The sequence below is a fragment of the Mesoplodon densirostris genome (assembly GCF_025265405.1).
Source record: "Mesoplodon densirostris isolate mMesDen1 chromosome Y unlocalized genomic scaffold, mMesDen1 primary haplotype SUPER_Y_unloc_1, whole genome shotgun sequence".
Taxonomy (NCBI): domain Eukaryota; kingdom Metazoa; phylum Chordata; class Mammalia; order Artiodactyla; family Ziphiidae; genus Mesoplodon; species Mesoplodon densirostris.
The window spans coordinates 4,421,426-4,434,568 of NW_026778236.1; the positions used below are offsets into that span (position 1 = coordinate 4,421,426).

At 43.8% G+C, this 13,143-nt stretch overlaps 1 protein-coding gene across 1 annotated transcript in view; it reads left to right on the plus strand.

The window, feature by feature from the left end:
- LOC132482984 (BCL-6 corepressor-like) overlaps nt 1-13,143 on the plus strand; it is a 69,228-nt gene that overhangs the window by 14,398 nt on the left and 41,687 nt on the right. The window contains 8 exon segments of the mRNA XM_060088249.1: nt 106-112; nt 1,618-2,349; nt 2,800-3,683; nt 3,957-4,140; nt 7,329-7,643; nt 7,983-8,201; nt 9,048-9,361; nt 9,705-9,959. Of these exon segments, the coding sequence (XP_059944232.1) occupies nt 106-112; nt 1,618-2,349; nt 2,800-3,683; nt 3,957-4,140; nt 7,329-7,643; nt 7,983-8,201; nt 9,048-9,361; nt 9,705-9,959 (2,910 nt within the window).

Consider the following 13,143-nt stretch of genomic DNA (forward strand, 5'->3'; position numbering starts at 1 on the left):
CTTTCCACGGTGGCCAAGTGATCCTGGCTTTTTCTTTATTGGGAGGTTTTTGATTCTGTCTCCTTACTGGTTGTAAATTTGTTTAGATTTTCTGTTTCTTCATAGAAAATTGGTAGGTTTTATTTATTTGCTTACAGCTCTTTTTATTTCTCTGATAATATTTGTAATGTTCTCCCTTTCATTTGATTTTAGTTAATTTGAATCTATTTTTTTGTGGTTAATTTAGCTAAGGATTTGTCAGTTTTGCTGGTACTTTTAATAAAAAAGGCTTACTTTCCTAGATTTTTTTGTATTGCTTTTCTTTTCTTGGTTTCATTGATCTCTACTCTCATCTTTATCATTTCCTACCTTGTGCTAGTTTTGGGTTTAGTTCTTACTTTTCTTGAGGTATAAAGTGAAGTTATTGATTTGAGATTTCTTCTTTATTACTCTAAGCATTTACAGCTATAAACTTCCTCTTAGTGCTGTTTTCACTGCATCTCATAAGGTTTTATATATTGTGTTTTCATTTTCATTTGTCTCTGGGTATTTTAAAGTTTCTTTTGGGATTTCTTCATTGACCCATTTTTTACAGAGTGAAAGTGATGTTTAATTTCCACATATTTGTGGCGTTTTTTCAGTTTCCTTCTGTTGATTTCAGATTTCATTCTATTGTGGTCTGGAAAGATGTTTGGTATGATTTATGTCTTTTTAGATTTAGTAAGAGTTGGTTTGTTCACTAATGCATAGTCGGTCCTGGACCATGTTCTCATGTTCTACGTGCTCATGAGAAGAATGCATAATATTCTGCTGTTGGATGTAGTGTTTGGTATATGTCTGCAAGCTGTAGTTGGCCTTTGGAATTAAGTTCTTTTTTTTCTTATTGATCTTTTGTCTGGTTATTCTATCTATTATTAAGTTACTATTATTGAATTGCAGCCTATTCCTACCTTCAGTTCTGTCTGTGTTTTGGTTAAATATTTAGCAGTTTTGGTGTTTGATGCATTTATATTTATTTATATTTAAAACTGTTATTCCTTCCTGGTCCTTGTCAATTCGCCCTTTCATCATTGTATACTGTGTGTTCATTTGTCAATTTTGATAATTTTTTGTTTTGTTTATGTTTTTTATTTTTTTCTTTTGACAACTTTTGACTTAAAGTCTGTTTTTTTCTGATATTGGTATAGCCAGTTCTCCTGTCTTCTGGTTACTATTTACATGAAGTATCTTTTTCCATCCTTTCACTTTCAGCCTATGAGTGTTCTAAAGTGAGTCTCTATTAGACAGTATATAGTTAGATCCTGTGTTTTTATCAAGTCAGTCAATGTATTTATTTTGACTGGAGTTTAATTAATTTACATTTGAAATAATTACTGATAGGGAAGGATTTACTGTTACCTTTGCTATTTTCTGTATGCCTTGAGTGTTTTGGTCTCTCATTTCTTCTTTTAATGCCTCACTTTGTTTTGTCAACTTTTTGTAGTGATATGCTTTGATTCCCTTCTTATTTCCTTTGTGTATATTCTTTTTTTTTTTTTTTTGCGGTACACGGGCCTCTCACTGTTGTGGCCTCTCCCATTGTGGAGCACAGGCTCCGGATGCGCAGGCCCAGTGGCCATGGCCCATGGCCTTTACCAGGAGTCCACTTTCCTTCCCAGCCCAGTGCAGACATCTACTCTGAATTTCATAAGCACTATGCCATGATTCCCACCTCGCTCTCCATTTCCCTGTCAAAGCCATATATGACAGTCAGCAGCGAGTTCCCCGTGGCCAGGCTCTGCAGAAGCAAATATCTGAAGACTCCAGAAGGAGGCAGAAGTGCTCAGCCAGTTCTTGAGCCCATCTGGAAAACAGCAGGTGAACACAAAAAAGGTGTCTGCTCACCTCCTGTGTTGGAGAAGCAGATAGTTACCAAAGATGTCACTAATAAGCCCCTAGACTTGTCTTCTGAAGTGGTGGATGTAGATGCTTCCACAGCTGACCACATGAAAAAGATGGCTCCCAAGGTCCTGGTTTACAGCAGAACTGGAAGTAGCCACGTGCTCTCCAGAAGTGAGATTCTGAAAGAAACACTGTCTCCTCCAGGAAACAGCTATACTGCCTATAGATCTGAGATCAGTAACATGGCTACCTCATCCTGGGTGGTGCCTGGACCAAGTTGTAACAAAGAGAACAATGGCAAAGGCCTGCCACTGAAAAACAAGGCCTTGGACTGGGCCATCTCGCAACAGCACAGTTCTTCATGTCTCCAAGTTGGAAACACAGGTGCTGCAGTCACTAACGTTTTGGGGTCAGTGCTGAGCACGGGCCACCCAGCCTTTGTGTTGCCAGTCCCAAATGCCAGTGCAGATGGCAGCAAGACTAGCAGGAGCCCCATGGATTCAATGGCATGTTTTTTTTTTTTTTTTTTCTTTTTGCGGTATGTGGGCCTCTCACTATTGCGGCCTCTCCTGTTGCGGAGCACAGGCTCCGGACGCGCAGGCCCAGCGGCCATGGCTCACGGGCCCAGCCGCTCCGCGGCATATGGGATCCTCCCAGACCAGGGCACGAACCCGTATCCCCTGCATCGGCAGGTGGACTCTTAACCACTGCGCCACCAGGGAGGCCCGGCATGTTTTTTTTTGTTTGTTTGTTTGTTTTCTTTTTTTTTTTTTTTTCTTTTTGCGGTATGCGGGCCTCTCACTGTCGTGGCCTCTCCCGTTGCGGAGCACAGGCTCCGGATGCGCAGGCCCAGCGGCCATGGCTCACGGGCCCAGCCGCTCCGTGGCATGTGGGATCCTCCCAGATCGGGGCACGAACCCGTATCCCCTGCATCGGCAGGCAGACTCTCAACCACTGCGCCACCAGGGAGGCCCTCAATGGCATGTTTTAATCAACACATGGACCAGCCCCTGACCACAGCTGCCAAGCATGGCAGTGGCATCAGCAGCAAGGGCACCAAAGCCAGCAACCCAGAACCGAGTTTCAAAGCAGATGAGAATGGCCTCCCACCAAATTCAATATTTCTATCTCCAAATGAGGCGTTCAGGTCCCCACCAATTTCTTACCCTAGGAGTTACCTCCCTTACCCAGCACCTGAAACCACGCATCTGAGTCGCATCTCCTTACATGGTGAGGGACCTATCTACCCTCACCCAGTTTTGTTGCCAAACAGTACTCTCTTTCCCGGGCACCTTGCCACAAAGCCTAGATTGCCCTACAGGGTACCCTTGGTCCAGCCGGAGTTTATGACCAACCAAGATGTGTTGGACATGGTGCAGCCCATTATGTCCACTAAAGAAGAGAAACCAGAGAAGTTGTCCTGGTCCCACAGCAGAGCCTCCTATGAGGACTCAACCATTCAGAATCAGTTTCTGGAGGTGTTGGAAGCTAACAACACCACGTTACATCCAGAAGTCTCCACTGACAAGAACCTAAATGCAAGCCTTATCTGGAATCAAGGGAAAACTCTCATCAGGAGTGACAGTCTTATCTGTGCAGATATTCTCCAGAAAGAGCCAGTTGCGAAAACTGATGCAGACATATCCAAAGTCAGGTTCACGGCTGAGAGTGTTGGCCAGAGTGCTGAGCCCACCAAACCCCCAACTGACCCAGCCCTGCATCCACGCCAGGATTTCATTGCCCTGAAAGAGGAATTGGGGCAGATCAGTGACTTTCAGAAAGCCTGTACTTTCAAACAAGCTCCAGGCCAGTCTTTGTTCATTGTGCATCTCTTCTTACTACTGTTTTATCTTTGTTTTTATTTATCTCCAAAAGAGAATGTATTTTTGCAATAGTGTGTTCATGAATATACATACATACAGCATATGTATCTGCATACCAAATTTTATGACAAGGATATGGTAAAACAGCTCTATTTCATAAACTGTACTTGTTTTCAGGCAAACAGTTTTTTGGAGATACTTTCCTTTAAGATAAGGCAACTAAATTATCTTTTATGGTAAGGTGTATTTTTTCCATATTCATTCTCTTTCTAGCATGCAATGTTTCGCTTCTCAGAGCTGGAGATGAAAGAGAGAAAATGTGGCCACCCTGCAACCAAAGACTCTGAGGTGTGCAAGTTCAGCCCTGCAGACTGGGAAAGGCTGAAAGGAAATCAGGACAAAAAGCAGAAGAAGGTAACCCTGGAGGCCATTGACAACCAGAATGATAGTAAGAGATGTAAGTAGCTTGATTGTGGAACCACATCTATGAGAATGGGGTTGAGTCTACTCTCAGAGTTGAGGGAGGTGAGAGGAAGGAATTCACTTTGCAGTTTGGTGGTTGCAGGGGGAAATAGGCTGCTCTTTCAGTCTGCAGAGTGAAGGGTTGATTGTCCTTTTGAAAGTTGTGCCATCCAAGAAAGAAGCACCTAGGGTGGATTATTTCTTGGGACACATATCCTTTTTCAAAGAAGCACTGGCCCTGAAGTTAGAAATACTCTAATATGGTACATATCTGGGTACATCTCTGTGGCAGTGGCCTACAAAAAGGTGAATTAACTTGAAAATATGGTGGTCAAGATTTTCATTTACTCCATGATCGTATAGGCAGTTGAGTTAAATTTTCACTTCAGAAGAAAACAAATGAGTTAGGTTCTTAAAACTAGGACGTGCATAAATAGGAACCATCAGTGGGAAGGACAAGGAGGCATTCATCCCTTCCTTCTCAAACATGCAGTGAAGGTCTTCTTTGCCAGCTGTTTGTCTGGGTCAGACTTAGGACCTTCTCAATGGAAATGGCTGGGCAGGAATTGGAAGAAGCCTGAGTCAAAGAGCTTCATGAAACTTTTTAGGTCAGGAAATCTCTCTTACACTACAGCATGTGTATGTTTTGTAAACTACTTTGAGTTTTGAACAGAGATTCCCAATGCCTCTTTTGTAGAAGAAATAAGTTTGTACAACATGATATATTATGGGACATATGTGCTATGAATCATATAACTGTGCTGCAGGAAACAAGTGTTAAACATAGACATGGGGCTTCCCTGGTGGCGCAGTGGTTGAGAGTCCACCTGCCGATGCAGGGGACACGGGTTTGTGCCCCGGTCCGGGAAGATCCCACATGCCGTGGAACGCCTAGGCCCGTGAGCGATGGCTGCTGAGCCTGCGTGTCTGGAGCCTGTGCTCTGCAACGGGAGAGGCCACAACAGTGAGAGGCCCGCGTACCGCAAAAAAACAAAACAAAACAAAACAAAAAACATAGACATGGTAACATCTGCCTAGACTGCAAGACCAAGAACATGTGACTTTCTGTTTTTAGAAAAGTAGCTACAATGGCAGATCCTCATGGTCAGTACCCCTACATATCTCTTTGTCTGTCTTCTTTGTCTTCAAGCGTAGTCATTTGGATAGGCCTTAAAATGACCTCAACTGCAAAAGACTAAATTGAGGTCTGTAGGAATGTGCCGTATAGCTTCTCTCCCATGTAGGTTGTATAGCCTGTGTATCTTGTACAGTCATAGGTGTTCTTCAGGAGCCCTCTTGAGGGGGCTTCATTTAAGAGAATCCAAATCTCTGCTCTGAGAGGCAGCACTGAAAAGGTCTCAATTATTTTTTTCTCGTAGTGTCTTAAGTGGGTATTTGGGGAAAGGGTGGGTGGGCCTAGTTTGCAAAAAGATCCTCTTGTGAAATGTGGAAGAAAACAACTAAACTGTGTGTGTGGGTGAGTGATTTCGGTGAACCATGACTTTAGCAATGGAGCTTTCTGATAATAGTTCAGAATGAGGCACCACAGACATTACACTTTGGGGTCCCTGGGGACAAAGCATGAGGAGACTGTCTGTAAGTTCAGGCACAAGAGTCTCATGCCTGGCTGAGCGGGAAGGGCAACACATGTGCTGCATGCTCCCAGACCTGGTGGGTGAAGGGGCACCCTCTGCACCCAGGCAGGTTTTACCAGGTGGGAAGCCCAGAGACTGTCAGGAAAGGGCTTATTTTGTGTGGGTTCTGTCATTCAGTGAGGAGCAGGGAGATAAGGTTACCAGTGCATCACTCTTTGCCAGCACATGTGAAATAAGTCATCACAAATGTTCTGGGTATTTTCTGTGGGCAGAAGATGCCAGCCAAAAAATCAGGTGGGTGAGATATAAACTAATATCACTTTTACAAAGTTTTCATGAGGGTGAAAACTTAAGTAGAAAATATTCTCCTTGAGAATGATGCCTGTTTAGGAATGGTTGAAACTGTTATTAGAGATACAGGTGACTACATGACACCTGAAGTTGAAATGTAAAATTTGGATTTGGAATCTGAAACACTTGTGCTGATAAACTGATTCTTAATCTGATGATAAGTTATATGGCAAGGAAGATAGGGTCCTGTCTATTCAACAACTGTTTTGCTGTTCATCTGGAAGACACAAAATATCACCTAACTAATCAGTCTTCAAACCACCTGTCTTGAGACATCTGTGAAAGGCATATGTGCCAGTGAAAGGGTTGAAAGTACATAGTGTCACTGAGGTGCTGAGATATCAAGGACCTTTCTTCTGGACAGGAAATGGTAACAGTTACATTGTTTCAGGGATACGGTTTTCCCTTTAAGTGTGACGAGAGGACAGAGAAGCATTAGCAGTAACTAGATTGATTTCTTTGAGGTTGCCTCTGAACCTGTACATACACTAATAAACTTTGCTAAAGGGTTCCTTGCCCTGGTGCCATTGGTCTTCTCAGGTTCCCTGCATTCCTCTGCTTATCTTGAAGGTTGCAGTAGTAGCCTGGGCTGTAGGCCCAGAACATATAGTAGAGACCATATGCTTTGTCCCATAAAGGATGTGAGCTGTTTTTCACCACTTTGTTTACTGTCCCTTTTCCTTCATCATTTTTCCTGTTGACCCAAGTGAGTATTAGTGTTTTTCTTTCTGTAGGTTATATTTGGTAGATACTTGGTCTATTTATTATATCAGCCTTCACTTAATTGAAAATATGGACTTCAGCATATGTTTTCATAGAGGTTTTTAGGTCAGTCTTGGCTTGCTTAGATTTTGCTGCCAAAAGAAAGGACCGTGTATGCTTAAAAGGACTGCATATGCTTCATGCCTCATGTTGGCTGTTTTCTTCATGCCCCCAACTGTAAAAACATAAAGTTACTAGTCCAGTCAGTATAGAAGATAAGGCATTTGTATTTTGAACAGTTGTAGTGGAAGATACTGCTCTCTGCTTTACATGCTGATTCTTTTCAGCTACCCTTCCTTTAGGAAATTCTATTTGTAAGGAGTTTTTACTTCCAGTGTATAATGCCCCAGTCCCTGTAGAAGACTGTTAAAAACAGATTACCTTGGGTATGGAGGTCACACATGCTCCCCAGATCCTGCCTTCTCATCATGACCTTTGGACCTTCATTTCTGTATTATTGTCTCCCCTCCCCCAGTCAACTATAGTGCTGGAAACAAACAGCACCCCTTTGAAGCCCCAGAGGATAGAGATCTTCCTATGGAGAAGTGCTTCATGGACAGGCAGCCTGTAAGTGAGCCACCCTCCAACCATGTAGCCTTGAACATGCTGCACAGCCCCACCCTTTGGCTTAACAGAAAGCACAGCATCTTGAGTGACACCAACCACATTGAGGGCACTGCAGAAGAGGTGCCAGAAGACTCTTTGCAGAAAGCCAAGAAGAGACGTATCTCCAAAGGTGAGCTCATTCATCTTTGGCTGCCTGCTTAGTGGCCTGAACAGGAGGCCAAAGGTGAACTGACAGGAGGCATGCTGCCCATGCTAGCCTCAGGATGCCCAGGGGAAGTCTTAGGGTGGAGAAGTGGAGGGCTCTGTTCTCATACCACCTCCAGGGCAGTATACTAATGATTACATATAACCTACAGGCCCTTGGAAAGATGCTCATACCTCCTCTTCCCCGTTGCTAGATGCTTAAGCCCCAAGATAGCTAAAGACAGAGAGACAAAGTCTCCCAAGACTTATGTTCCAGCAAAGAGAGTGACCACACTCCTCCTCCCTTCCTATACTCCAATTACTGATGTGTAAGACAGGCTAACACCCACCCCCAGGGTACTTTTTGATTAATTTGTAGTTATTTCTCCATTAGATGACTGGCCTGAGAGGGAAATGTTGGCATCAGAGAGCAAACCTGCCTGGCAAGGCAGGAAGGAAGTGACCCAGGCTGTTAAACCTGAGGTCATTGCCCAGGGCAGTGAAATCTCTGAAGAGAAACCCAGCAGAAAGAGTGCAGAGGCCAAAGGCAACAGAAGCTGGTCGGAGGAGTTCCTCAAATCCAGTGACAATGATCAAGGTACACGGGAGCCTCTCCTGGAGGGTGGGTCACCTGTTGTCTGTGGCAAAGGGCCGTGGACGGGGCCTGAGCATCATAGAAGTTGGCTGAGTAGTACGTGGTAGGTGGGGAGTTCTCTCCTGAGGTCCTACTAGTCTCCATACTTCCTTCTGCAATGTACAGTGAGGAGCTCAGTTGAAAGGAGGGAACTTTATTTCTTGGGCTTTTCTTACCCAGACCATGGCTGCTCAGGAAGGTAAGTCTTGTTGACCCTGTGGCATGAAAGTGCCCTCATTCCAGCATCTTAGTATGTCAATTTGGTAGTTCCTTAGAATGTAGGCTGGTTGTCCTTGGTTGGGAAGGTCCTGCATCTGAGCCCACTAGGTGGGGGTGTAAAATCATGAAGAGTTGACTCTTGCTCTCTTGTCATGGTTCTTTGAACAAACATGACACTTGTCATTTTGTGGGTTAACTTATTTGCTGTTTGAATTTGAGTCATTAAAATATTAAGGCTTGGGCTTCCCTGGTGGCGCAGTGGTTGAGAGTCTGCCTGCCGATGCAGGGGACACGGGTCGTACCCCGGTCCGGGAAGATCCCATATGCCGTGGAGCGGCTTGGCCCGTGAGCCATGGCCGCTGGGCCTGCGTGTCCAGAGCCTGTGCTCCGCAATGGGAGAGGCCATAACAGTGAGAGGCCCACGTACCACAAAAAAAAAAAAAAAAAATTAAGGCTTTGAAATGTAATTAGTATATCTTTGAAAACTGAAGTGATCAGTGTTAACCGTAGTTTTTTCTTCCTGTACCAGCTAAAACTTGTAACGCTTGTTTCTGCTTTCCCTACACCTCACCCCTCCACCCCCCTTTTTAGACTTTCCTGTATTCTCCAGCTCCATGCCCACGAAGAGGCTTTTATCTACCATTGTGGGCAATCAAATGCAGACCCAGCCAAGCTGCATATCAGGCTTGATGATGCATATCAAACAGCAGAGAATTAAACAAAGCCATAAGCCAGATGTACTGTACAGAGATGATCACGAGGATTGCCAGGGTGCCATGCTGCTGCAGAAATACACTAATGACACTGAGAAAACATCTGGGAAGAGACTGTGCAAAACCAAGCATTTGATTCCTCAGGGGCCCAGGCAGTGCACCTCACTGAAAAACGACAGTGCAGATAGCAAGGTACCTTTTGACATCTCTTCCTGAATCAGGCTTGTGCAGGCACTCCATAAGTTATTGCTTGCCTACCTGTTCCCTGCTTCTCAAAGAATAAAGCTTTCCTTTTCCTGATCTCCTTCCCCAAGTTCACTCACTTGTCCTAGGGAACATATCTCCTAGGTGGTGACAAAGTTTCAAACTAGTATGAATGAAATCCTTTCCCCAATACCCTCAGACACCCCTCCCTCCTCCAAAAAACTGAAAAGGAAAAAGTGCCTCATTCTCAGGTTTGTATGTCAGGGAGAAGGGCAAGAATAAGCTTTTGGAAGATGGCCTTAAATGTTTGTACTGCCTGGTTTTGTGATAGGTGAACATCCAGAGATTCCAAAATGAGCCTGAGCTCACTTCTAACTGTGAATGGTCACCAGCCAAGCAGGACCAGAAGTGCTTCAATGGTTCTCAGCAATTGCTGCCAGCTTCACAGACCTCACAGCTGCTATACTCAGGGTCATCTCCACAGACAACCCAGTGTCACCCTTTGCACCCAAAAGCACAGAGACTTACTGTCAATAAGAATACTGGAGAGACCCTCCTGCAGCGGGCTGCCCGACTTGGCTATGAGGTGGGTGTCCTTGTGTGTATTTTTGTGGGTTCCTGGATTCAGAAATCACTGGCCACTGCTCCGTGACATGGGGTAGGAGGGTGCACTGCCTGGGACCAGGGCAGGGGAGGAGATGGCATTCAGAGCCCAGCCCCCTTAAGATTAGGAGCTGGGCTAGGTATTCTACCAGGATATTTGTATTAGCCCTGCTGGTGACTTGTTCAGTCAAGGTGTGAAAAGAAAGGCTGCTCTGATATTTACTTTGTTTAAGCAGGTAGCTTGGTTTGGCATCCTCTAGTCTTGCTCACTTATGTCTGCTATCAAATTTGACATAACCCAGGGCTTGTGGAAATAAGCCTTTTGGATTCTGATTAGCAAGGGGAAGAGAACTTAGTAGCCCCATTTTGGCTTGTTTATGAACAGATACATATTGGGGTCAGCTGTTGGTCAGTGTCTGCAGTGTAGATGCTGAGGCAGCAGGGCTGTGGAAATGGAGGGGGACAGACCTCTATTCCTGAGAGGGTAGGAGAGCCCAAGGGCAGGTGACAGGAGGGACTAAGACTTTGCTCCGAACTCCCTGCCCATTTCACCTGCATTTCCCCACCTAACGTGGCTGATGTCAGTGGTAGATTGTATTGTCTCAGCACTTGTTCTAAGCCCACAAGATCATGGTAACGCATTTCATCCTTTCAACCTTTTTGTGTGGTAGTAACAAGTGTTATCTTGACTTCAGATGAGGAAATTGAACCCCAGAGGGGTTAAATGATACTTATGCAGGTAGCAGTTCACCAGTATGGCTCAAAAGCCAAGGCCCCCCACCTTCCCTTCTCTCCCCTACCCCTCTGCTCTCCAAGGACTGCGTCACATTGGAATTGTCCTACTTACAATTTGAAATATCTGTGAAATAGATTACTGCCACTGTGCGTCTTTACCACCACACAGGATTGAACTGAAATTGTGTCTCCTTCACCTTGGCCAGATTTGTGCTGCTGTCCATTGTCCTGTGAGCCCTTTCTGAGTGCCCAGTTGTAGGTCTCCCATTGACCCTGAGCACACTTCATGAGTGGGTGGGAAGTTGTAAGTAAGCTAGCACCCTGTGGGACAGTCCTTTGAAACAATAGCATTTTCTTAGTCTAGGATATTTTAAATTTGTGCAACAAAAACAGTTTGATTTTGTTTGGGAATGGGTGGGGTAACCTTCAAACATTCCCAATTTCTAGTGTTAAAAAATAAACCAGAAATGTATAGAGAGACTTGCCTGGCCTCTTAACCATTCTAACTTTTGGTGAGAGCAGTTATCATTTGTTTAGAAGCCACCACCCTTAAAAACTATGAGGCATGTATTTAACCAACTTGGCTGCAACAGAGAAGGTTTTTCAGGTGGTTGTCACATTTAGGTTACATCTCTCTAGCCAGGGCTATTGATTTGACCTTTTGACTCTCAACACTAGACATGAGTTATGAGTTTCATAGGTCATGTAAACTTGAAGTTGGGGTTTGACCTCTCTTGTCTGCAATTTCCCTAGGTGTTGTGTAAGAATAATCCTGTTTCTGGTATCTCATAGGTATTTCTGTGGGATAACATAAGATACATTCATTTGCAGAAATGAAAAGTACTGTGTGATAGTAATACAGTTGAGTTGACAGTTGATGGCAGAAAGTCTGACCTGGTTACTGATGCTTTGCTGCCACCCTCCACATGAAGAGAGTTGAAATAGCCATTAGTTATCATGTCTTTTTGTTTATGTGTACCCTTGAATCAGCTATAGTAGTGATGAAGGTCTCCAGGTGAAGGCCATAATTGTCAGAGCAAATAAACCTTGGGTTGATAGGATACCAGGTGGGCTGCCAAGATCTGGGTAAATTGATCTGTACAGAGCAGTCAGTACCTTTCAGAGCCTTGTGACAGGGCCTCACCCTGGCTGGGGCACAAAACTCATTGGCTTTGCAGGTGTTCACTCGAGTCTGCCTAGTGAGGGCCTGATAAAAGAGCAGCTTCATACGGTATCCTAGTTCAGTAACCAGGGCTTCAGTGCAGGTGGCCTGGGAGTCCAGAGGATTGTGGGCTCTTTGGCAGGTTAGGATCTGAATGAAGGAATCCATTTGTGGGCGTGCGTTCTCTCTTTCTTCTCTTGTTTTGGAAGGGGGCTGCCACAGTGACCCAAAGTAACAGGGTGCTGCTGACCAGGTTTGCCAGCATGTCACATTAGGTTCATGGGATGAGCAAATGGAATATACTTGTTAGCTCCCAAGTGGGTGGTCACCTTTGGTTGATGTGTCCTTGAAAAGTCATAAAAGGCTTCTCACAACCCACCTCACTTCTGTGAGTGGCTAGAATGGCCCTTGTTTTAAATTTAGCAGGTGAGTTATTTAAGAGTTGTCACAATGAGGCCTGCTGTGACTCCAGTGAGCTCCCCCTTAACAAGTATTGGGTCCCCTGTAGACTCTATCTACTTTGTTTCCTTTGTTGTCAGAACATGATAGCTCTCTGCTGAGCATGACTTTTAGGAAAACAGTGTAACTTGTTTATTGGTGGCACATTTTGTTCTATGTTTATGAAACTTTCTTAACCAAGGTAATAAAACATTGAATAAGTTGCTGCTCTTGTTTAGTGGGAGTATATTTGTGTATATATTTACACATTTTTAATAAACTATTTTTTAGCAGCTTTAGATTTTTAGAAGTGAGCAAAAATACAGAGTTCCCTGTATTTGTACAAACTTCTCCCTCGCAAATTCCTATTATTAATGTTTTGTTACAGTTGATATGTTGATAATGCTGCATTATTAGTAACTAAAGTTCATAGTTTACATTGAAGTTCACTCTGTTTTCTACAGGCTCTGGTTTTGATTAACTACTGATATTATAACATACCAAAGAAATGAAATTAGTAACAGTGATTCTAATACAGACTCTTTATATTCTGTTCACATTCTGAAAAGTAGGAGGAATACACTTTTACTTAATACCTGAAATGCATAGCTTGATTCCCTGTCACTAACATTAGTAAATATGAAATATTATATTGATTCAACCCCAATTGGGATTGAGAATGAAGCAAAATACAGCACTTTATGTAGTCCATGGGGAGAGACTCTTCTTTTTTTCTGTATTTTTTATTGCAGTATAGTTGCTTTACTATATTGTGTTAGTTTCTGCTGTACAGCAAAGTGAATCAGTTATACATACACATATATCCATTGTT